This window comes from Saprolegnia diclina, assembly GCF_000281045.1.
Source record: "Saprolegnia diclina VS20 unplaced genomic scaffold supercont1.86, whole genome shotgun sequence".
NCBI lineage: Eukaryota > Oomycota > Saprolegniomycetes > Saprolegniales > Saprolegniaceae > Saprolegnia > Saprolegnia diclina.
The window spans coordinates 66,491-88,415 of record NW_008246153.1 but is presented as its reverse complement, the minus strand read 5'-3'; the positions used below and the strand labels follow the sequence as shown (position 1 = coordinate 88,415).

The 21,925-nt window shown below is 63.5% G+C and overlaps 12 protein-coding genes across 13 annotated transcripts in view; 5 read left to right on the top strand and 7 right to left on the bottom strand.

Annotated features, from left to right (window-relative positions):
• Positions 1-492: 492 nt before the first annotated feature.
• Positions 493-4,541, top strand: SDRG_15196 (hypothetical protein). Its single transcript, XM_008621361.1, has 4 exons — positions 493-612; positions 659-1,469; positions 1,522-2,647; positions 2,700-4,541. Exons 1-4 carry the CDS (start codon positions 544-546, stop codon positions 4,498-4,500), a joined length of 3,807 nt encoding a protein of 1,268 aa, XP_008619583.1. The 5' UTR covers positions 493-543; the 3' UTR covers positions 4,501-4,541.
• On the bottom strand, positions 4,383-5,108 carry SDRG_15195 (hypothetical protein). The gene is made up of 2 exons (XM_008621360.1): positions 5,035-5,108; positions 4,383-4,980 (listed from the first exon to the last, which is right to left on the bottom strand). Exon 2 carries the CDS (start codon positions 4,958-4,960, stop codon positions 4,556-4,558), a length of 405 nt encoding a protein of 134 aa, XP_008619582.1. The 5' UTR covers positions 4,961-4,980; positions 5,035-5,108; the 3' UTR covers positions 4,383-4,555.
• Positions 5,109-5,140: 32 nt separating this feature from the next.
• Positions 5,141-7,319, top strand: SDRG_15194 (hypothetical protein; the record flags this gene model as incomplete). The annotated part of the gene is made up of 7 exons (XM_008621359.1): positions 5,141-5,187; positions 5,237-5,362; positions 5,409-5,623; positions 5,674-6,112; positions 6,175-6,208; positions 6,259-6,309; positions 6,357-7,319. 7 exons carry the CDS (start codon positions 5,141-5,143, stop codon positions 7,317-7,319), a joined length of 1,875 nt encoding a protein of 624 aa, XP_008619581.1.
• A 55-nt stretch (positions 7,320-7,374) lies between these two features.
• Positions 7,375-7,827, bottom strand: SDRG_15193 (hypothetical protein; the record flags this gene model as incomplete). The annotated part of the gene is made up of 2 exons (XM_008621358.1): positions 7,375-7,402; positions 7,463-7,827. 2 exons carry the CDS (start codon positions 7,825-7,827, stop codon positions 7,375-7,377), a joined length of 393 nt encoding a protein of 130 aa, XP_008619580.1.
• Positions 7,828-8,333: 506 nt separating this feature from the next.
• SDRG_15192 (hypothetical protein) lies at positions 8,334-8,904 on the bottom strand. Its single transcript, XM_008621357.1, has 3 exons — positions 8,752-8,904; positions 8,653-8,709; positions 8,334-8,603 (listed from the first exon to the last, which is right to left on the bottom strand). Exons 1-3 carry the CDS (start codon positions 8,899-8,901, stop codon positions 8,436-8,438), a joined length of 375 nt encoding a protein of 124 aa, XP_008619579.1. The 5' UTR covers positions 8,902-8,904; the 3' UTR covers positions 8,334-8,435.
• Positions 8,905-9,454: 550 nt separating this feature from the next.
• SDRG_15191 (hypothetical protein) lies at positions 9,455-12,337 on the top strand (the record flags this gene model as incomplete). The annotated part of the gene is made up of 4 exons (XM_008621356.1): positions 9,455-9,496; positions 9,543-10,493; positions 10,552-11,880; positions 11,936-12,337. 4 exons carry the CDS (start codon positions 9,455-9,457, stop codon positions 12,335-12,337), a joined length of 2,724 nt encoding a protein of 907 aa, XP_008619578.1.
• A 79-nt stretch (positions 12,338-12,416) lies between these two features.
• On the top strand, positions 12,417-14,649 carry SDRG_15190 (hypothetical protein; the record flags this gene model as incomplete). Its single annotated transcript, XM_008621355.1, has 3 exons — positions 12,417-12,965; positions 13,011-14,195; positions 14,248-14,649. The coding sequence occupies 3 exons, from the start codon at positions 12,417-12,419 to the stop codon at positions 14,647-14,649; spliced, it is 2,136 nt and encodes a 711-aa protein (XP_008619577.1).
• Positions 14,621-15,639, bottom strand: SDRG_15189 (hypothetical protein). Its single transcript, XM_008621354.1, has 2 exons — positions 15,105-15,639; positions 14,621-15,060 (listed from the first exon to the last, which is right to left on the bottom strand). Exons 1-2 carry the CDS (start codon positions 15,612-15,614, stop codon positions 14,674-14,676), a joined length of 897 nt encoding a protein of 298 aa, XP_008619576.1. The 5' UTR covers positions 15,615-15,639; the 3' UTR covers positions 14,621-14,673.
• Positions 15,640-15,680: 41 nt separating this feature from the next.
• On the top strand, positions 15,681-16,695 carry SDRG_15188 (hypothetical protein; the record flags this gene model as incomplete). Its single annotated transcript, XM_008621353.1, has 1 exon — positions 15,681-16,695. A coding segment is annotated over one exon (959 nt), but the record flags the coding sequence as incomplete, so codon positions are not given.
• SDRG_15187 lies at positions 16,648-19,772 on the bottom strand. Of its 2 annotated transcripts, none has more exons than XM_008621352.1 (2): positions 19,735-19,772; positions 16,648-19,688 (listed from the first exon to the last, which is right to left on the bottom strand). In XM_008621352.1, exons 1-2 carry the CDS (start codon positions 19,758-19,760, stop codon positions 16,736-16,738), a joined length of 2,979 nt encoding a protein of 992 aa, XP_008619574.1. In that variant the 5' UTR covers positions 19,761-19,772; the 3' UTR covers positions 16,648-16,735. The 2 variants fall into 2 exon arrangements, with proteins under 2 accessions (XP_008619574.1, XP_008619573.1); XM_008621351.1 differs by having other exon boundaries at positions 16,736-19,685; positions 19,735-19,758.
• Positions 19,773-19,842: 70 nt separating this feature from the next.
• Positions 19,843-21,117, bottom strand: SDRG_15186 (hypothetical protein; the record flags this gene model as incomplete). The annotated part of the gene is made up of 2 exons (XM_008621350.1): positions 19,843-19,862; positions 19,926-21,117. The coding sequence occupies 2 exons, from the start codon at positions 21,115-21,117 to the stop codon at positions 19,843-19,845; spliced, it is 1,212 nt and encodes a 403-aa protein (XP_008619572.1).
• A 284-nt stretch (positions 21,118-21,401) lies between these two features.
• The window catches only part of SDRG_15185 (acetylornithine deacetylase), a gene marked incomplete at its 5' end in the record, with an annotated part of 1,713 nt that continues 1,189 nt past the window's right edge, over positions 21,402-21,925 (bottom strand). Inside the window, 2 exons of the mRNA XM_008621349.1 lie at positions 21,402-21,429; positions 21,474-21,922. Coding sequence (XP_008619571.1) covers positions 21,545-21,922 — 378 coding nt within the window. The 3' untranslated portion in view covers positions 21,402-21,429; positions 21,474-21,544. The remainder of the gene's footprint in view (positions 21,430-21,473; positions 21,923-21,925) is intronic.

The following is a 21,925-nucleotide window of genomic DNA, read 5'->3' as shown; positions in this document are numbered from 1 at the left end:
AGTCGGTGGTCGAAACCATGCTCACCGGTCTGTTCCAGAACACCCAGCTTTGCGTTCTTGAAAAGGCCGATCAGCATGTCTTCGGCCGCCAAGTGGAGGATGTCGATATCCTCGTCCATCACGAGGTCGGGGCGCTCTGCGCGTGATGGTCTTAAACTCTGTCTTCGAGATGACGCGGGAGCCTCTTGCTGCACGCGGTAGCACAGCTCTTCCACACGACCGCCTGTCATGGGGCGACGTTCTCGGACGAGTGCTTCTCATGGCCCTCGCCACGCAGCGCCAGCTCGCAGCGCCGAGCTGAAGTCATGCCGCAGGCGTCTGCCGAATCTATAACTATTATCGGCACATGCCGATACGAGCTGTGCGGCTCGACTACCGTTAAGAAACTTTTGGTTTGTACAAATATGCAACTAGACAACGTATTTGTATGGCATGATGTACTTCCAATCGTCTATCCAAAACGCACTTAACAGCATGGCGGATACCTCAACCCGAACGGTTCCACCAATCAAACGCAAGCCGCGACAAGAGAGGTTGGGAAGCATGGTGCGCAAGTCGACGCCAGCCACGACCGCGTCCTTGGACGAGCTTGCAGCGCGCTGGGCGCCGACGGTACCCTACTCGCCTGCTTCTTCCTGCCTCATGCTTTGCTGTGTAGGCCAAGGACTCCACGTACGACGCCGCCATGGTGGCCGGAATCTACGCCACGCACCTCACGCAGGCCGACGCCGCGAGCGCGCGGGCCACGCTCGACACGACGGGGTACCTCGAGCGGTACCTCTGGCCGCACTTTAGCCAGAAGACGGTGGCCGATAAGGCGCTGCTCTTGTCGATCGCGATCACGTCCAACGAGAAGGAAGGCCAGAACTGGGCGAGCGTAGACGGCGCTACGTTCGGGCTCTTTGTCGACGCGCTGCTTCGTTTAAAGATGGAAGCCGACGACCTCTCGCTTCGCGAACACACGTATATTCTCCGCTTCCTCATGTTTGGCATCCGGCAGCTCGAGACGAGCCATGTGGCACGGGCGATGCTCAAGTACACGTCGCTGCCTGTCTGGGCGCACCTCTCGGAGGTCCAGCGCTCGCTTGCGTTTGCGGACCACCCGAAGCTCAAGCGCCATTGGCAAAACCGCGTCCAGGCTACGGCGCCGAGCAGCCCGGCGGCGAAGAAGCGCAAGACGACGGTCGTAGACTTGGAAGCGGACTTCTACGCGTCCTTGATGGACGACTGCAAAGAATGCTTGCGCTCGACCGACGACTCGGCCGTCGAGTACCTTGTGCACAGCTTGAACCTCTTTGTGGACCTTCTGAGCCAGCTCCCGACGCGGCGCTTCCTCCGGACGCTGCTCCTCCACCGCCACTTGCTCCTCGCGTGCCGACAAAGCCATTGGGTGACGCAGCACGAGCTGCTCGCCAAGCAAGCCGAGCTGCTCCATTTTTACGCGCATTTTCCCATCGACGACCAGACCGGTACGCTTGGTTTGCTGATTCTATCAATGTATCAACCATTTTGTGCTGATAGGCCATGCGTGGACGACGGTCGAGCACAAGAACGAGCTTGCGGCGCGGGCGCATGCGCTCCAGCTCGCAGCGTTTGAGCAGTCGCCGGCGCTGCACCCGCTCTCGTTGTTGCCCGTGGCGCAGCTGGGCGACCGCACGATTGTGCGGCAGCAGCTGGCATCGATCCCACACGACGTGCTGCGCCCGTTTTGCCTGGCGCGGGGGCTCGTGCACGAGGCGGATGGCGACGACGTCGACCTCGTCGAGTGCTTTGTCGACTTTTTCACGCAGTTCACGCCGCCGTCGCTGCAGTCGCTGCCCGTGTACCCGACCGAAACGGACCTTTGGGCGTCCGACCTCGCGTCTCTCGACGGGATCCTCCCGACGCGCAAGCTCAACTTGCAGTTTCTGAGTGTGACCGACTACCTCCTGCGCTGCTACGAGCTGTACCGGCTCGAGGCCGCGTCCGCGATCGCTCTCGACCTCGAACGCGTCATTGACGCTATGGGACCGACGCTGACGCCGGGCCACACGACCATGTTTCGCAGTCGCCACCCGATGGGCCTTGGCGTCGAGCAGGTCCGCGTCGTCCGCGTCGGCAAGCCCGCGATCGGCGAGACGCACCCGGCGCAGGTCGTCGCGCACATCAACTTGGACCTTGGCGGGCAAGCGCCCGACGTGATTGCTGCGTGGGACAGCCTTCACCCGAACGACGTCGTCTTCCTCGCTGGCGTCCAGGCTTTGGAGGACGCGCCGATGGACGAGACTGGGCCTCTGAACGCCGCCGAGCGCCTCGGGATCCACGTCGTCCGCGGCGCCCAGGTGCTCGAAGTGCTCGATTCCGTCAACAAGACGGTCGGCGAACTCCTTGAGAACGGCAAGCGCTACGAAGCCAAGGGCGCGCGCCGCACACTGCGCGTGGCGCTCGATGGCGCACAGTATGCCGCCGACCTCGCGGCGGGTGGCACAGAGATCTACGCCCGTCTCAACGTGCTCGTGCGCCGTGTCGCAACAAAGAACCACTTTCACTCGGTCCTCACGACCATGCAGGACGTGCTCCAGACGCAGCGGGTGCAGCATGCGCTTCCGTCCTGGCTCAACGACGTCTTTCTCGGTTATGGCGACCCGTCGGCCGCCCACTACCGCCAGTACGTCTCTCAATCAACAACGCCAGCGCTCATGCCATGCCGTTCTCCTTAGGTTGCGTGCGAATAGCGACGAGGCGACCCACTTGTACGACACCTTTGTCGACGGCCACCACGCACTTGCATCGTTTGCCGACCCCGTCTCGCTACTTGACGAAGGCAGCGGCAAGCCTGTTGCCCCCGAAGCGGCGACGTCGCCCTTCCGCCTCACGGCGACTGAGAATGGCGTCGTGCTCACGTGCGCCACCAAGTCGGACGACATGCCGGCGGCACAGGGGCTTCGGTACACGCCAGCGCAGGTCGACGCGATTTGCAGCGGTGTCCACGACGGCTTGACGCTGGTGACGGGCGCGCCGGGGACAGGCAAGACGGACGTGGCGGCGCAGATCATTGCCAATCTGTACCGGAGCCTGAACGCGCAGCGTATTGTGGTCGTGGCACCGACGCCCGCGGCTGTCGCCGACCTCTGCGCCAAGCTGCTTGCCCTCGACGTTGTGGATCCGGGGCACATGGCGAGTCTGAGTGCGACGACTGTGGGCGACCACAACTTGTCGGTGGCGGGGCGCGTCACGTTCCTTCTCTTGCGCCGCGAGGCGCTCTTGGCGCAAGTCGAGACGCTGGCGTCGGCGCTCAACCTCGCGCACCTCGGCGCGTCGCACTCGTGCGCGCAAGCCCAGTACTTTTACGAATCCCACGTGCGGCCCCAGCTCGCGCACCTCGAAGCCAACGAGGCGCTTCGCGCCTTTTGCCATGCGACTACGGCCGCGTCGATGCAAACGTACCTCGACGGCTTCTTTGGCCAGCTCGAGACTCTCGGCGCCCTCGAGATCCTCCGCACGCCCAAGCAGCGCGGCGACTACGTGCTCGTCAAGCACGCGCGGGTCGTGCTGATGACGGCGGCCGACGCGGCCAACGCCCGCGCGCGGCTTCTCGCGATGGGCTTTCAGTACGCGACCTTGGTCATCGACGCGGCCGCGCAGGTGCCCGAGGTCGACGCGCTCGCGCCCCTCGTGCTCCAGAAGGACGCGGCCAAACTGCGCCGCGTGATCCTCTTGGGCGACGACAAGGCGCTGCCGCCCGCGCTCCAGAACGCCCCGCTGGCGGCGTTTTCGCATTTGAACCAGAGTCTGCTGCAGCGTCTCGTGCGCCTCGGGGCGCCGGTCGTGCATCTCGACCGCCAAGGCCGCACGCGTCCGTCGCTCGCGCGTCTCTACGCGTCGCAATACCCCGGCCTCACCGACTTGGGTTGCATGGCGGCGAACCCGCGCTTCCAGCGCGCGAACCCAGGGTTTGCGCTGCCCGCGCAGTTTATTGACGCCCCGCGCGCGACGGCCGTGAACGGCGAGAACCGGGTCGAGGCCATGTGGATGCTCCAGCTCTTCCAGTACCTGCGTCGCGTCGGGGTTCCCGCGTCTGAGATTGCTGTGCTCACGGCCACCGAGGCGCAGAAGAGCCTCCTGCTCACCATGTTCAAGCCCCACGAGGCGACGCTCGGGCGCCCCGCCCTCGTGGCCACGATCGACGAGAGCGTCGGGGCGCACAGCCCGTACGTGCTGCTCTCGCTCGTGCACACGACGTCGGTCGGGGCGCTGCGCGATGTTCGCCGCCTTATCGCCGCCGTCTCCCGCGCGGCCCTCGGCCTCTACATTGTCGGCAAGAAGGCGCTCTTTGAGGCTTGCGTGGACCTCACGCCGGTGCTCGGGCCGCTCTATGCTCGCCCGACGCAGCTCCAGTTGCTCCCGAACGAGAGCGTTGCGACGTGCAGCCGGCTCGAGAGCGACGAGGCAGCGCCGACGACGGTCCAGAACGCCCACGAGCTCCACGAAGCGCTGGCGGCCATGTCGCTTTCAGACTAATCACCTGGTTGATTGAATCACAGACTCTATTCCTGCGTACATGTTGCCACGTTGCTTATGCAAGGAGCTCCAAGACACGGTCCGGCGGACGCCCGATGACCGCGCGGGCGCCGTGCACAAAGATAGGCCGCTCGATGAGGCTCGGCGTCGCGACCATGGCATCGAGGAGGCGTAGGCGGTCGGCGATCGGGTCGAGCTTGTCGAGCCCTTGGTCGCGAAAGGCTGCGTCGCCCGTGCGCATCATGAGCGTCGGCGGTGGCGTTGCCTCGGTCGAGGCGAGTTTGCGCAGGAGGCTTTCGAGGTCGGCGCGGGTCCATGCGACCTGGAGGTACTCGACGACGTCGAGGTGGAGGCCGTGCTTGGCCGTGTACTCGGCGAGGAGGCCATGGGCCCCGCGGGACTTGGAGCAGCTCGGGTTGTGGAGGAGCGTCGTCGCCATGATCTTGCTGCTGCGACGCATAACACGTGGTGTTACAAAATCTAACGCATTATAACACGAGTCGTCGCGGCTCACTAAGTTCGCGTGGCGTATACTGAAACACTGTGATAGGGGCGTTGAAGCTCGGTTAAGTGCGCCCACTTCTTTTGCCAGCTCACGCGATAAACGCTTTGCAACCGTTGAGACGACAACGACGACGGGATGGACCGCTTGATGCTCGACAAGTTCAAGAACGCGCTGGACGACGCGTATGTGGGCGTGGCCATGGCAGCGAGGGCTCATGGCACATGGGCGTAGGAAAGGCGCGGTGAAGGCGCGCATGGGCTCCGAGACGGAGCGCAAGATCGAAGAAGCGCTCTCGAACAAGAACTGGGGCGCGTCGAGCACGCTCTTGAACGAGCTCGCGCAATTGACCTACGAATAGTACGCCATCATGGCATGCGTGGAGGCTCATGGCTCTTTTGTGCAGCGAATCGTACAACCTCATCATGAAGAAGGTCTGGGAAGGCATGGACGTCGAGGCGCGGCAATGGCGCACGGTCTTCAAGGCGCTCACGCTGCTCGACCATCTGATCAAGAACGGCACGGAGCGCGTCGTCGAGAACGCCAGAGATCACATGTTCAAGCTGCGAACGCTCTCGGATTTCAACTATTACGACGGCTCGGCCGACAAAGGCGCCGGCGGTACGCACTTCGTCCGTGTCTTTGTCCCAAACGCTGACCCTTGCGTCTAGTGCGGGAAAAGGTCAAGCAAGTGCTCGAGATGCTCAACGACAACGACCGCATTCGCGACGAGCGAGAAAAGGCCAAGCGCCTCCGCGACAAGTACACGGGTGTCGGCTCCAGCGGCAACATTGGCGGCGGCGGCGGCTACGCGAGCAACTCGGGCGGTTATGGCAACAGTGGTGGCAGTGGCTACGGCAACTCGGGTGGCGGTGGCTACGGCAACTCGGGCGGCAGCGGCTACGGCAACTCGGGCGGCAGTGGCTACGGCAATTCGGGCGGCAGCGGCGGCGGCTATGGCAACAGTGGCAGTGGCGGCTACGGCAACAGCGGCACCGGTGGTTACGGCAACACGGACGAGCGACGAACGAACAGCCGCGACAAGTACGACCAAGGTGGCTATGACAACCCGCGTCCGAGCAGCCGCACGGGCAGCCGCGATAAGTACGAGTACGTGGCTATATCTTGTATCGATCGTATACCTGCCGTCCCTGACTTGCTGGTGACAATAGATCGCGCCACGATGAAGACGAGTCGGAAGAGGAGGTAGGACCATGCGCCTCGGCTTGACCGCGTACAATCCTGTGTCGTCGTAGGTCCGGCCCAAGGCGCGTCGGTCGTCCAAGAAGAAGGCGGCCAAGGAAGCGGTGCGACACGCGATGTGATGGCACACTCTAAATGCTTGACATTGTAGGAACCCGTGGCCGACGACGAGCCCGTGCGCGCGCCGTCGGCGGCGCCCTCGCTCTTGGACCAAGACTTCTTTTCGACGCCGGCGCCGGCCGTGACTGTGCACCCCGTGGCGGACCCGTTTGCGCTGCCGGCGGCCCCCGCTGCGCCGGCCTTTGGCAATGCGTTTGGTGGTGCGCCCACGGGCTTTGGTCAGATGCCAGCGGCCGCCGGCTTCCCGCCGCAGCAGCCCGCGATGAACCAGTTTCCAGGCGGCTTCCAGAACTTGCCGGCCGCGCCGATCATGGGCGGCATGGCCGCCGGCCAATTCGGCTCGCGTCCCAGCATGACACAGCCATACGGTAGCAACCCGCCGGGTCAGCAGCCGTACGGAAGTAACCCGCAGGGCCAGCAGCCGATCTACGGCAGCAACAACACCATGGGCCAGTACGGCCAGCCCGCCGGTCAGTTTGGCGCGCCGCAACAGCAACAACAGCAGCAGCAGCAACCGCCGGCGATGAAGAAGGAAGAGCCGCCGCGCTCGAACGATGCGTGGGGCGCGGGCTCCAACCTCTTTGACTTGAGCAACCTCAGCAAGAGCAGCGCGACGACGACAAGCGCGGCCATGCCGGCCGCCAAGCAGCCGCCGGCGTTTGGCGCTCAGAACAGCTTCAACGGCCTCGACACACTCGCCGGTATGCCTAACAAGGGCCCTACCCCGATGCCGGCCATGGGCGGGATGGGCCAGACGCAAATGCGCCCGGCCATGGGCGGCATGAATCCAATGGGCGGCCAGCCGCAGTACGGCCAACCGCAGTACGGCCAACCGCAGTACGGTCAGCCGCAACAGCAGTATGGCCAGCCTCAATACGGTCAGCCGCAGCCCCCGTATGGGCAGGCGCAATACGGCCAGCCTCAGTACGGCCAGCAGCAGCAACAGCAGCAGCAGTATGGCCAGCAGCAGTATGGCGGCTTCCGCCCGTTCTAAGTATTCCGACCGACCGAAGGTTGACGACTCGAAAGATATGACCTTGCTATATGTACTACGTCGTTGTTCGTTCGAGGAAGAGGCTACACGGCTATCTCTATATGGGGGGTTTGTATAGATAGATGGTAGGGAAGGCGGGCTACAGGCCGTACGCGGGGCGGCGGTGCTGCTTGGCCTTCTCTATCGCATCGTCGTCGTCGTCGGTCATGCGGATGTCGCCGTCGTCATCTTCGTCGTCGGTCAAGTGCGCGCTCTTGCGCTTCCGCAGGCCTTCCTTGAAGCTGTACTCGTCATCTTGCCGCACGCAGCGGTTGACCTCGAGGCCATCGAGGAAGACGACATGGCATCGCTTCATGTCGTCGTCGCCCAGCAGGTTCTTCCTTCGGTGCTTGAGGTGCGAGCGCAGGCGGTCCTTGGGCTGCGGCGACGTCGGCGGCGTCGTCGGCGGCGCAAAGGCCGTCGGCTTGCGCAGGAGCTCGGGTACGAGGTACACGGTGTCGCGCGTCATCAACTCTGTCGGGCGACTCTTGGCGACTGGTGGTCGCCTGCCAAAGATCGTTTTTGGAACGTTAAGAATGCGTTTTCAGAGGTTTTGGATCGAATTCTATCCACTTCCAGAGGTATTCACGCCCACACTGCGAGAACAAGACGCCGGAAGAACCAGGCGCCAGGTGCTGACGCGCAGCTGGCTACTGCACCCAGTCAGCTGTAGTTGGTCGCGTCGTCAACCAAGACACGAGCGACGGTTTTGCGAGCGGTGGTGCTGCCACGTAAGCGCTTTTTTCGAAGGGTTAGGGAGACCGCCACAGAAAGGTTGACACGCTCGTGTGTCTCTTCAAAGAAGAAGGAGGCTGACTACAGGGGAACAGGCTAGAGGTCGCAGAATGAGCGATATTTCGGAGAAGGCTGCAAGTCCCGAGACTGCAGTGGTCCACCTTGATAGTTCTAACGCGACGATGGACTGGATGGTGCTAGTGTAAGAAGAGTTTCGATGGCCATGCGGACGGGATGGTAAGGGGAACTGTGGAGGGGAAGATGCATTGAGACATCGTCGCGAGTGCGTAGACTCGTCGACGACGCTTAAATAAGCGACGAGCCGTGTAGGACGTATCGTCGCTAGCCGTTCATAAGGGAGCGCATCGCACGCGTCGCATGCTCGAGCTCCGCGTCGACATCAATCGCTGCTGGCGTCGTGGGCACGTGGGTGGTCAGCTGGTCAAAGCAGCTTCGCAGCGACTCCATCCTGGCGTCGTTGCCAACGATCATCACTTGCATGTCGTGGAGCTACGATACGCGCGCCATTATGTGTTCACGCAAAGCTAGCGCAGTGTACCTTGGCGACGTTTCGCTGCGAGTGTGCGGTGATGCCAAAGCAGAGGTCGGGTGCCATCTAGATCCGTCATGAGCATGCGACGAATCGTTGGCTGCCTACGTGAAAGTCGACGGGCAACCCGAGGGTCGAGGCGAGGGCGTCGCGCATCTCGTGCGGTCCCATGCCATCGGTGTCGTAGCCATAGGTGCGGAGGAGGATCGCGGCCGTCGACGCCTTCCAGAGCGCCACGTATGCTGTGTGCTGGGCCATTGCCAGTCGCAAAATGAGCAGCTTCGATATTTCGACGGTTTCAATCCGCTCGCTGATTGGTCCATATCCATAGTCATCGGTGATTGGTGAGTTCACTTCTCTACGGCCGGTGATTGGTCCAAATTCGCGTTTGGCGATCTTGCGGCGCCCCAGCCAAAGGACACAGACGTCAGGTCTCTAGGTATGAATTGGTGAGATTGGGTGCGAATTACGATGCGAATTCGTAGCTTGCCGCCTCTACTCCTTGAACAACCGCGACCGGAAGCCTTGCGTTGAATGGTGTGTAGAAGCGTCTTGTTCTCTGTCTGGTGGACTGCCTCGTCCCAGAAACGGTCGACGTTAAACATGGCGCTGGACGACACATGCGATAGTATAACGCGTACAATGCTAAAAGATAGTCCTCTGAAGCATTGTTGTGTGCTAGCGATTTAAAGCCCGCCCAAAGGCCGGCAGCGCAAGTGGTCCTTCGACTTTGCACCTTCTCGCAGTCGGTTACGGGCTCGATTTATCCGGACGTCCGCGACTCTATCCGGAACCCAGATCGTCGTTGACGATGGACGAGGTCGTGGAGAACCAGCGCTGGTATGCGCTCAGCGTACGTGGCAAGCTCCTGGCGACGACGAGCATGACGGTGCTGCTAGGGCTGGTCCGACAAGCTTCTGGAGAAGGACCCGCCCGCGTGGTCCGACGCGGCGCGACGCGTGGCGAAGGCCAAGCCGCCGCTGCCGCACGCCGAGTGGCACTTCTACCGCAGCGACGAGTACGACGAGAATGGCTGGATCTACAGTGCGTCCTTCGACCTGAGCGACTTTGGCGCCAAGAACGCAGCCTCTGTCGTGCGCAGTCGCATCTGGCTCAAGGCGTCGACAGAGCCCGTACAGGCGCCGACCGCATTGACCCACCTGCCGCTCTCACCTGTCGAGAGTGTTTGCATGGAAGCGCCGCCCGCTGCTTCAGCGTCTATCGCCGAGGCCCCGCCATTGAAAGAAGCCGATCCAGCGCCCACATCAGCCCCCGTGGCGGTCAAGCAAGGAGGGTACCTCAGCCGGTTCTCGTCGGCAGCTCTCAACGTTTCCAAGTCTGCGGTGGACTTTGCAGCGTCCAAGTCCGTAGGTGCTGTGCTCACGGCCGCCTTGTCCGTGCACGAGGTCTCGGCGTACGCTTACGACACGGCGCATGCAGCTGCAGTCTCGGCCCTGGCCGCTGACACGGCCGCCGCGCCGCCACGACCCAAGGGCCCGTCGGCCGCACGCAGCCCGAACGCCTCTACCCGTCGCTTCCCCGACTTGACACCAATGGAGAAGGCGATGGTGTCGTGTTGCGCCGACTTGGCGGTGCATCCGGTGGCCTCGGCGCCCGAGCCCGTGCTGCGGCCCGACTGCACCCAATGCAAGTCACCCTTTGGCATCAGCAAGTACCGATACCACTGCGGGTACTGCGGCGAGGCGTACTGCCGCGACCACCTGCCAGCAACTGAGCGCCTCCACGCGTTTGGCGGCGCCTCGCCCGTCAAGATCTGCGCCACTTGCGTCGATTTTCTAGCCCAAAAGATTGACGTTCAGCAGCGCAACTGGCGCGTTGAGCGTGTTCGGGTAGCGTCCCCATTCTCTCTCTACTCAGATGACGTCTCTCTAAGCAGTAGCGTTGTAGGACTATCTCGACCGGACGCTGGCGCCGTACGTGAGCGTCTCGACCGACACGGCGCTCGACAAGGCGTTCCGGGCCGCCGAAGGCACGTTGGCCGCCGCCAAGGCTGCGCCACTGGGCGCCACGGCCAAGATGGCGGTTGTCAGTGCCGACTTTCTCCGCAAGTATGGCCGCGCCGGGCTGATCGGCTTTGTGCTCCGGAACGAATTCATGCAGTCGTTCAACACACTCAAGGCGCTGCTTGGGGACATGGAGTCGCTCAGCGTCCAAGACGCGGCCGTCGGACTGTACTACTTTATGGCGACCAACCGCGGGCATCGCGGCGGCCACCCGCTCGACGAGCGCGAGATGCACAATGGCTGCCCGACAGTGCCGGACGCGCTCTTGCACGAGCTCATTCGGTTTGCGCCCATCACGCTCCACGCGATTTACGAGCTCGATATCCTCGACATCCAGCGCTTCGTCAAGCTCCAGGGCTTCACGCTGCTCTTCGCGTCCGTCGAACACCGCACTGCGAATCAGCCAGCGTTCGGCCTCGTCGCGCGCGCCGACGAGAAGCTCGCCGTCCTCCTCGTGCGCGGCTCCAAGTCGGTGCAAGACATCCTCACGGATCTGCAAGTGGCGCCCGGCGACGCCTCCAGTCACGGGCCACTGGACGCGTTCGCCCACCATGGGATGGCGCAAGCGGCGGCGTGGATGAAGGCGCAGACCATCGACGCGCTCCGGGAGCTGCACGGCCGCGGGTACCGGCTCATGGTCAACGGTCACTCGCTGGGTGGTGGCGTCGCGGCGTTGCTGGCCGTCATGCTCCACACGGAATTCCCGGACGTCAAATGCTATGCGTATGCGGTGCCGGCGTGTGCGAACCGCGAGACGGCCGCGGCCTGCGCCCCGTACGTGCACTCGGTCGTTCTCCGCGACGACTTCGTACCGCGCGCCAAGACGCACAACATTGTGCGGCTCTCGACCGAGCTCAAAGCGTTCCGCGATGACTGGAAGAACACGGCGTTGGAGGACTGGACCGCAGTCAAGTCACGCGTCAAGTCGGTCTGGGCACCTCGGAAGCGCGAGTGGGCGACGATGGAAGCCGCGCGCACCCGCGGGACGCTGCTTCCGACGTCAGAGACGCCACTTGTGAACGCAGCTACACCGTCGCGCGAGGCTGCCGTCGACGCGTGGACGCTCACGCGGTCCAACCTTGTCGACAAGTACTCCGAGTCGAACGGCAGCAGCCCCAAAGCGCCCGAGACACCCCAGACAACCGACAAAGAGGGCGACGACGGTCGGGCAATGGAGACCGACAACGCTGTCGAGCTCTTTGTCCCAGGGCAGGTACGACGCATCATTTTGTCTCGCTTTCCCTCCTATCCACCGACTGATTGAGTAGATTGTCCATCTCTACCATACGCACGGCGTCTACGACGCTGCGTTTGTCGACCGCGACTGCGACGCGCTCGGAAAGATTCACATTTTCGAAAACATGCTCAGCGACCACCTCGGCCGCAACTACCTCGCCGCCCTCCGCATCGTGCGCGACGCGCGCAAAGCGTCGAGTCCGCCGCCAGCGTGGGTTTGCTTCGGTACGCACACGCGCTGCATGTGCTGCGAGGCGCCGTTCACATGGAACTCGACGTCGCAGAGCGAAGCGCAGGCGAACCGCGACCAGCACAACTGCCGGAGCTGCGGCTGGCTGGTCTGCGACGGCTGCTCGGAGAAGCGCAAGCCGTTGCCCGAGTACGGCATCAACACCCCGGTTCGCGTCTGTGACAAGTGCTTTTATAAGGCGTAACAACCGAGTGGACTTGGTCTTTTGGTTTTGGCGGGAAACGTTGGTTGCCCGTTGAAACTGGTGCGAGAGACAGACGCGCATGGACGCCGACGCACCCAAGTTGTCCCCGCTGCGACGGCTCTCGGCGTCGGCCAAAGCCACTGCAGAGACGATGGCGACGTCGTCGGCGGCCGCCGCCAAGTCGGCAATGCAGTCCGTCGCCGAGGCCTCGGGCTTCCTCGCAGTGCAGGCCGTGGCGGTGGTCACCGGTCTCTCGGACAATCAGCGCAGCAGAGTGCACCCCATGGCGACAGATGTGCATGTCACCGCCTTTCCCGACCTCCCAGCGGCAATGCGCTGCCTCGTCGCGTCGTGCAACGACAATGACGCAGCGTTCGTCATGACACCGCCGGCGCACGTTCCTAGCGACGTCTGCGGCGTCTGCCACGCGTCGTTTGGCTTGAATCGCTTGTCCTATTACTGTGGTCTCTGCGGCCACGCATACTGCCGCGCCGATCTCCCGACCAAAGCGCATCTGCACCGATTTGGCGCCGGCCTCAAGCGCGCCAAGCTCTGCGCAACCTGCGCCAATGTACACCGGAACCGCTGCGACACCCAAGACCTCGCGTGGCGCGTCGAGCGCATTTCGGTTTACCTTGAGTCCACCATCCTCACGAGCGACTCATGCGCGTAGGACTTGATGGCGGGCAATCTGCGACCGTTCATGGACAAGTCGCACATCGACTCGCGTCGAGACAAAGCCAAGCGCGTCGCCGCAGGTGTCGTGGCAGTGGTCAAAGCGGTGCCCGTCGGCTTGGTAGCGTCGAGCGCCGTCGCGTCGGCCACGTACACTGTCGTGGGCGCCGACTTGATTCGGCGTGTCGGGTGCGCCGGTCTGCTCGGGTACGTTCTCCGGCAGGACTTTGCAGCCACGTTTGCGACACTGCAGTCGGTGCTCGGGACCCTCGAGACGATCTCGTCCAAAGACGCGGCGGGCGCCATTTACTACACCATGGCGGCCAACCGCGGGCGGCGCGGCCGCGAACCGTGTGCCGAGGCAGACGACCACGCCGAGTGTCAGCGCGTCTCGGACGCGGAGCTCACAAACCTCCTGCGCGACGCGCCGTTGGCGCTCCACGCTATCTACGACGAAGACGTGCTGGGTCTGCAACGGGTGGCCAAGCTCCACGGTCTCGCACTCCTCTTCCAATCGATCGAGGCGTCGGCCGTGCACGAACCCGGCTACGCGCTGCTAGCTGACGTGACCGAGAAGCGCGTCCTACTCATCGTGCGCGGGTCGCAGTCGGTGCAGGATCTTCTCACGGACCTCGATCTTGGCACCGTGTCGGCGGCGGCGCCCATGCACCAAGGCATTGCAACGGCGGCAAAATGGCTCTACGACCAAACTGTTGGCGCTTTACGTGCACTCCGGGACGCGGGCTTTGACCAGCTGACCATCAGCGGGCACTCGCTTGGCGGTGGCGTCGCGGCGCTGCTCGCCACCATGGTCATCGACGACTTGCCGTACGCCAAGGCCATTGGCTTTGCCGTCCCCGCGTGCGCGACCCGCGACATTGCCGACAAGTGCAGCAGCTATGTGCAGTCGGTCGTCCTCCGCGACGACATGATTCCTCGTACGACAGTCGGTGCCATCGCGCAGCTCGTTGCCGAGCTCAATGCCGAGCCGTGGCAAGCCGCGGCGACCGAAGATCTCTTGGCGCTCAAAGCGCGGGCCAAAGCTATCTGGGCCCCCCGGCGACGGCACGGGGCGCGTCACGACGGCGACGCCGCAGCACCTCCAGGAGGGTCCGCGATGCCCATGCCAACGATCGAGACCGACAAACTCGGCGATAACAACGAGCTCTTTGTACCTGGGCAGGTGCGACTACGACAGCTCTGTACCTTGCGTCAACGAAGCCTCCTGTTTGTAGATCGTCCATCTCTACCATACGCACGGCGTCTACGACGCTGCGTTTGTCGACCGCGACTGCGACGCGCTCGGAAAGATTCACATTTTCGAAAACATGCTCAGCGACCACCTCGGCCGCAACTACCTCGCCGCCCTCCGCATCGTGCGCGACGCGCGCAAAGCGTCGAGTCCGCCGCCAGCGTGGGTTTGCTTCGGTACGCACACGCGCTGCATGTGCTGCGAGGCGCCGTTCACGTGGAACTCGACGTCGCAGAGCGAAGCGCAGGCGAACCGCGACCAGCACAACTGCCGGAGCTGCGGCTGGCTGGTCTGCGACGGCTGCTCGGAGAAGCGCAAGCCGTTGCCCGAGTACGGCATCAACACCCCGGTGCGCGTCTGTGACAAGTGCTTTTATCACGGCTAATCGAGGTTGCCAATACACTTGTTATTACGGCGTGTCGAGCACGCGGGACGCAAACCAGTCGTAGTTGATATAGGTAAACACGTGACACCAGAGGTCGGACGGCAAGAGACCGCTGCGGCGGCCGCGGCGCGAGAGCAGCAGCGTCCGCGCCACTATCTGGAACGTGGGTGGGAAGTACTTGTGGTACTTGCGGCACCAGCGCCGGTCGGCGTGTTCGAGCTCGTAGTCGAAGCGACCGCTCTCGGCGGCGAGCGACTCGATCTCGTCGACGTCGCAGCGCTGCCACGCGCCGCGCAGCAGTCGCTGGGTCGGCGTGCCGTAGTAGACGTACTCGCTGCCGACGCCCTCGACGACGTACGTAATGTGCCACGAGATCTGATTGCGCGTCCAAGATCCGGCTAGCGCGCATTGCTACAGCAAGGGTTCAACGACCGAACAGAGAGAGACATGGCGACCTGTGGCACAAAGTGTTCCTGGACGTAGCCTTCGACGCGGCCTTCGTCGAGCAGCTGCAGCGTGATGCGAGAAGCGTAGACACGGCCATTGGCGCCGATCGCGCCGCCACGAAAGGTGTAGGTACCCGGCGCGAGCGGATAAAGCGGCGAGATGGCATCGAGCGCCGGTCCATCGCCGTCGACGACGCCAAAGTGGAAGCCACCAGTGCCATGGAGGTTGTTGGTCGCGTTGAACCACTTGCCGCGCAGGCCATGCGTCGTATCGTAGGTGCCCACGAGGCGCAGCACGATGGTGAACTCGGGCGTTGACACGTTGGCCGAGAACTGGACGTACTTGAGGCCGTTGGGCCCGTCGCAGTAGGTCGCCTCCGTGAAGGCCATGTTGCCGAGGCCGATCTCGTCCGGGCACTCGAGCACATGCAGGCCCACGGTGCTGTCGCCGTAGAAGCGGGCGCGCAGCTTCACGGGCAGGCCCACAAGATCGCCGGCGACGAGACCTTCCTCCCACATCGCTTGCGTTCGGATACGATGCCGGTATCCGGATATCTTGCCGCGTTCGCCAACCATTTTCCATCAGCATGCTCCTGCGGAATCTTGGCGCCCGCGTCGCCCGTGCCGGCGCGCTCAAGGTCGCTTCGATGCGCCTGCCGATGACGGCCGCCTGCCTGCCCATGCGCCAGCTGCCGGAGATGGCCATGGCGCTGCCGCTGCGCGCCTTCTCGACGGACGCGCCAAACATGGGCAACCCGCGCGTCTGGGTCGGTGGTCTGCCGTACGCGACCTCCAAGGAAGACCTCGCGTCGCTCTTCGCCGAGTTTGGCACGATCGAGGCCATCGACATGACGTCCCATTTAGATGGCCGACCCAAGGGCACGTGTATCATCACGTTTGCGTCCGGGGCCGAGGCCCATGCCGCGCTGGCCATGGACGGCAAGGTCTGTGGCACGCGCTGGATGCGTGTGCGCCTTTCGGAGGAGCGCGCCGTGACGCCGAGCCCCAAGCCTGAGAACTGCCTCAAGGTCTTCTTCGCCAACGTGCCGTTCAAGACGACCGAGGACAACATCCACGACCTCTTCGAACACTGCGGGCCGATCGCCAAGATCGTGCTCATGCGCGATCCCGCGACGGGTCGCTCCAAGGGCTATGGCTTTATCGACTTTGAAAAAACAGAGAGCACGGACGCGGCCGTCCAGCTCGCGCACAAGTACGTCCAGGGCCGCCTCATGAACGTCAACTACGCGCCGTTTTCAACGCCATTGCGGGAGGAGCCGGCGCGCCACATCAGCACCGTCTTCATCGCCAACCTCCCGACCGACGTCGACGAAGACACGCTCCGGGCCATGTTTGAGCACTGCGGCGACATCCGCACGGTGCGCATGCCAGCGAACGGCACCAAGTCGTTTGCCCACGTCACGTTTGCGTCCGTCGAGAACGCGGCTGAGGCCTTGAAGCTCAGCGGCAGCGAGTTTGACGGCCGCCGCCTGCACGTGTCAATGGCCATCAACAAGGCGCGGCCCGGCAAGCCCCAGCAGTAGTAGTAGACATACCCCACACCCTCCACCCTCACATAGAGCTCCATATTACACTTGCACGATGCTTCGGCTTACTCAACACACCGAAGCACACGCTGGCTACAGTGGTGGCCCCGAGTACAAGGCGGCAGTGGGTCGGTCGCGAGAGGATACGTGGGGCGGGTTGTCGCACGCACTGTCGGCCGGGCGTGGTGCCAAGGCGCCTGCAGCGACGACCCCCACCAGAGGTAGACGCGGCGGACCGGGATACCGCACGTCGTCGTCGACGTCAAGCGATCGCGATGGGCGCTGCGACGATGCGCTAGTTGGTGTTACCGCCGCTCGTAACCGCGGAGGGCTCGGGTACGTGGTGTCGGCGCTTGCGCTTGGCGAGGCGGCGTCGGCACGCGCCTTCAAGGTCGGCGGCGCTGGGTCGGCATCTTCAACAGCTGGACGAGGGACCGCATCCGGCTTGCCCACGACGCATCGACTTGGTGGTGCTGGGTAACAAGACGCATCGCCGTCATCGGCCTCCAGCTGCACACGCGGCGCAGCCTCCAACGTTCTTGTGCCCATGGCCGGTGGCGCCGGGTAGAGCACGTCGTCTGCTTCGACCGGGAGCCCAGGATACCCAGTGGAAGGTGTCGGCAACAGACGCGGTGGGCTTGGGTACAGGCTTCCAGTACTTGGTGACGAGGCGTCGACGCGTGCCATCAAGGTCGGCGGCGCTGGGTAGGCGTCTTCGTCGGAGTTGGCACGTGCCACAAGGGAATTCGTCTGCGGGAGCTCACCTCGCGGGTGCTCGAGGTTGTTCGCTGGGTTCTTGACCAACAGACTCGGTGGCGCAGGGTACAAAGCATCGCCGTCCGCCTCCAACGGCGTGTCAATCGCTGGTTTGGGCGCAACTTGAACGACGGGCGGTGCTGGGTAGGACATGTCGTCTGTAGCTTGTACGACTGGGAGACTCGGTGGCCCTGGGTACGACGCACTGACGGCCGTTGCTGGCGACAGACGCGGTGGACTCGGGTACGTGGCATCGGACGCTTTCGGTGCGACTCGTCGACACGGACCGACTCCGACTACGGGAGGCGCCGGGTAGTCGGTGTTGACGCCCCGCGAATCTTCAGCTTCTTGTGTGTGTGTTGGTGCAAACGCCGGTGCCAAAGCGACGGTGGGCAGCACCGGCGGGGCGGGGTAGGTCCCCGCCGCCCCTGTTGGCTCACTCGCGCCTTCTTCGTTGCTATCGGAGACGGTCAGGTCGGCGGCCACACAGTGCATCGCGGGTACTGCTGCGCGCATTCCTCGTACCGGTCTCGGCGCCACGTCGTCATCGTCATCACTGTCGCTGCTGAGCGTGATCGGGTTGGCATTCGACCCGTCGCCGCTCACCTCTCGTCGCACGGCAAACACGCGCGGGGCCGCCGAGCGCTTCTCGGGCGCCCGGAGCTTTGCATTTCTCATGTCGGCTTCCGCTTGCTCGACGAGCTTGGTGAGGCCGTTGACTATCGTCATCTTGAAGATCGGCGCGGGCGCAGCGGGCGGCACGCGACGGTCGTCGTCGTCGTTGCTCGGAAAGATCGTGGCAACTGCGGCGGCCGTCGTCGCGAGCAGCGGTGGGTCACTTGGGGCGTCGTGGGCGGCCTGCTGCTTGGCTTCGAGCGCTTCGGCCTTGATCTGCTGGTCGGCAAAGTGGCAAAACACCTTTTGCAAGTCGGCCTCGAGCGTCGTGGAGAAGCCCGTCCGGTTCTCAATCTCGCGCGTGAAGCGCTCAAAGTCGGCGTGGTACGGCGCCGTGTGCTCGTCCAGAAACTGGCGCCACCCCTCGACGACCCGAGGACGCGCACTCGCTGCATTGGCCACCGGCTCCTTCTTGACCTCGCGGAGCCCATGCAACATGGCGTGCGTCCGGTCGCGGTCCGTCTCCGAGAGCTCGTCGTCGTCGATGATTTCGCGCTCTTCGCACTCCCAGCAGACAGCCTCTTGGCCATACTCGATCGCACACGCCGTGTGGTACACGCGCTCGCAGCCACCGCAATAGACACCGGGCTTGGTCCCGTCGGCGGGCTTGTCACAGAGGAAGCAGACGCCGTCGACGCGCTTCCTTGTCTTCGTGCTCGTCTTCTTTTTCGGCGAGTCGGTGAACGCCGGGTCCATGTCGCTGTCGTCGTCGTCGGAAGACGACTTGTACAATTCGGTCGAGTAGGCTTCGTACCCGTCGTCGGACTCGTCGTTGGACTCGACGGTGAGGTCAACCACGTCCCACACAGTGGTGCGAATGTCGTCCAAGTCGATTACCATCACCGCGTCGTCGTCCGCCGAGCCGCTGATATCGACGTCGTCTTCGTCGTTGATGAGTTCGCATGTCTGGACAAAGTGGAGCATCTTGTGCGAGCACTCGCCGACGGGCGGTGGCGGCGGCAGCGCCCGTCGAGGCTTGGTCACGGGGCTTGACACGATCGCCGATGTCGAAAGATGTCCAGGCTTCTTGCGCTTCACCGTGACCACGTGCGGCGCGGCGGGAGTTCCCGGCACAACGGGTGCGGGCTTGCCTTCCGCGTCGGCCGCTACAGCACCGGTCGCCGCACTTGCAGGCGTCGGGGACGGCAGCACTGCGCTAGGGGCAGGCGGTGGGCAGGCGTCGTCACGTTGCCGCTTGGCGGGGTTGCCTTCTGTGGCACTTGGCGCGACAAGCAGCGCACGCTTTGCGACGTTCCTTTCTCCATCGGCGAGGGCCGTGCGCGATGCTTTCGGCGCCCCAAAGTCGCTGCTCTTGTACACGACGCTGTCAAAGCATCGGGATAAGAGCGGTCGAGACAGGACTTCGAGCACAGCGGGCGTCCACTCAAAGACTCTTGGCGGCGCCGATCGTTGCTGTGGCTGCGCTGGCGGCGGTGATAATTGCAGTGCTGGTGGCGACGGTACTGGTCGCAGCGATGACGCAGGACGCGGCGAAGGCGCTTCTCGTGCTACTGGCGGGCGGGCTGCTGGTGGGTTGACAACGACGTAGCCGTCGTCGTCGTCGTCGGACGACGAGATGAGGTCGATGACGTTTGCCAGCGGCTTTGCGCTTCTACTGTAGCATACCATGAGCATCGTTGCGGTCGCCGCAAGCCACATACTCGGTCGTTCGTCCTCGCGGGTCCATGCTCGAATTTATGCAAATATTGGCCAATGAGCGTCCAGTTCCGCCAGTTTGCCGTTGGCCAAGGCAAACACACGCAACTCAACTACGAGCTACGGAAGCCGACTAATAATGACTCGAGTTGGTATTACATATTGACTGCTGTGGTGTCTTCTATTTGTTGCGTACGCTTGGCGCGACGGGCTTGCAGCAGCCCGCGGCGGCGCGCACCGGGCGGGAACCCGTCGCTGTCGAGGATCGTCCACGCCTGCATCAGCAGCAACAAATTCGGGTGGCACGCACCAAGAGACGGCGGTGGCGGGAGCGGTGCAGGCGCTGCCGGTGCGTCTTCGGATGCGCCATCTTCACACTTGATGCTGCTCGGCGTCGGTCGGGCAGCATCGTCGTCGCTGTCTTGTCGATGGCGCTTGCGCTTGCCCACCTTGAGTGTCTGTGTTGAGGTTGGTGTAGCCTCAGTGGTCATCTCACTCTTGGGCAAGGGATACTCGGTCGAGTGAACTTTGGTGCGCTCCCCAACGCTGCGGTGGTGCAGTCGGTGGGAGCTCTTCTCTGTCGCCTCGAGCTTGGGCAGCGGATCTCGTCGTAGCGCGGCCTTGGCGGGGGGCGTCGAGAGCCGCGCGAGGCGAGGAGACTGCATATGTAAAGGTGGGTTGGCTGCGAGGAGTGGCGCTGGTACGATCGACTGGCCTGGCTTGCACACGCGGATCGCGGTCGACTTCGGTGTCCCGGCCGCTTTCACGGGCTTGGTAGAAGGTGCTGGTTTTGTGTAGGGTACGTGTCGCCTTTCATGTGCTGGAGACGCAGGTGCAGGCTGCGCACTTGGTGTGGGCGTCGGATCAACAGGCGCTCGAGGTGTGCTTGACGCTGACGGTGCATCGGGCGGTGCGACTGCAACCGACTTGTCGACAATGGCAGGCGCGGTCTCTGGCATTGCGGACGACGTCGTTGTCGCAGCTTGCGCAGGCTTGGCAATCGTCTTTGTCTCGGTCTTGGGTCGCTTTGTATGCGCTGTCGCTGGCGCGTTGGTGATGGGCGATGCGGGCGCATGGCGTTTCGAGGCTGCGCGGGGCTTGGCCTCGGCCTCGGCCTCCGCCGCTGGCTTGGTCGATGCAGCGCAGGGCTTGACTTCGTCCTCGGCGGGCGCAACTGGCTTGGGCGAGGCTGCGCGCGACTTGCCGTTGGCCGGCCGTGGCGCGATGGGCGCATCGTCGTCTTCGTCGTCGGAAGAAGACGACGAGAGGAGGTCGATGACCTCTGGCGGCTTGTTGACGGCGAAGTGGAAGCTGCAGTTGTCGCACCAGATCGTAATGCCCCGCACGATCTTCTGGCACACGATGCAGCGGGGCTTCTTGCGGGCCATCGTCTCCGTCGCCCGAATGCCCAGCGCAGCCAATCCGCCAATCACCGCGCCACTCTTTTCTACCAATCATATGCGCGCAAAGGTTCTGCGACATGTTTTGCCAGCCAATCGGCTGCCGGCAAGCGCCGCCAAACCTTGACAGTGCTCGTCGAGCGCAACACCGACTTCTAACGTCGAGTCTCTCATCGAATGGCCTTGCTGCGTCGCCTGCTGCGCTAACCTTACAGACGCGGCGCCAGTGAAGGCTGCTGCAACACCAACAGGCTCGGCCTGTCTATATGTAGAGGGAATGCGACCGACTGATCCTCCGAACTAGCGGGAGCTCGAGACAGGTACGTCCACAGTGAAGTGCCCACCTCCTCAATAGCTCAACAAAGAAGCACGAAGAATGAAGTATCAGATGCTGACGACAGTTCACGGGAGGGATTTACGCGCTGTCGACGTTGTGGATGAAGCGGCCGAGGATCAGAAGCGCGTCTTGCATATCGGCCAACGAGCAAAACTCGTTGTCACCGTGGTACACGGAGCTCTTGCCAAAGCCCGCGAGCGTCAGGTCCAAGCCCGCGCGCTGGAGGTCGCGGACCAGCGGGAGCGACCCCATGATCGCAAACGGGGTCGACTCGCCCTTGACCTCCTTGGTCGCATTGCTGAACGACTGGAAGCCGATCGAGTCGAGCGCGCACGCAATGCCTTCGATCGAGTGGTCGCCGAGCGTGAGCTCGAGCTTCCCGACCAACTCTTCCTTCGGGAGCGTGTACTTGGAGTGCGGGCCACGGCCCTCGAGCGCCGAAATGTCCTCGTTCATCTC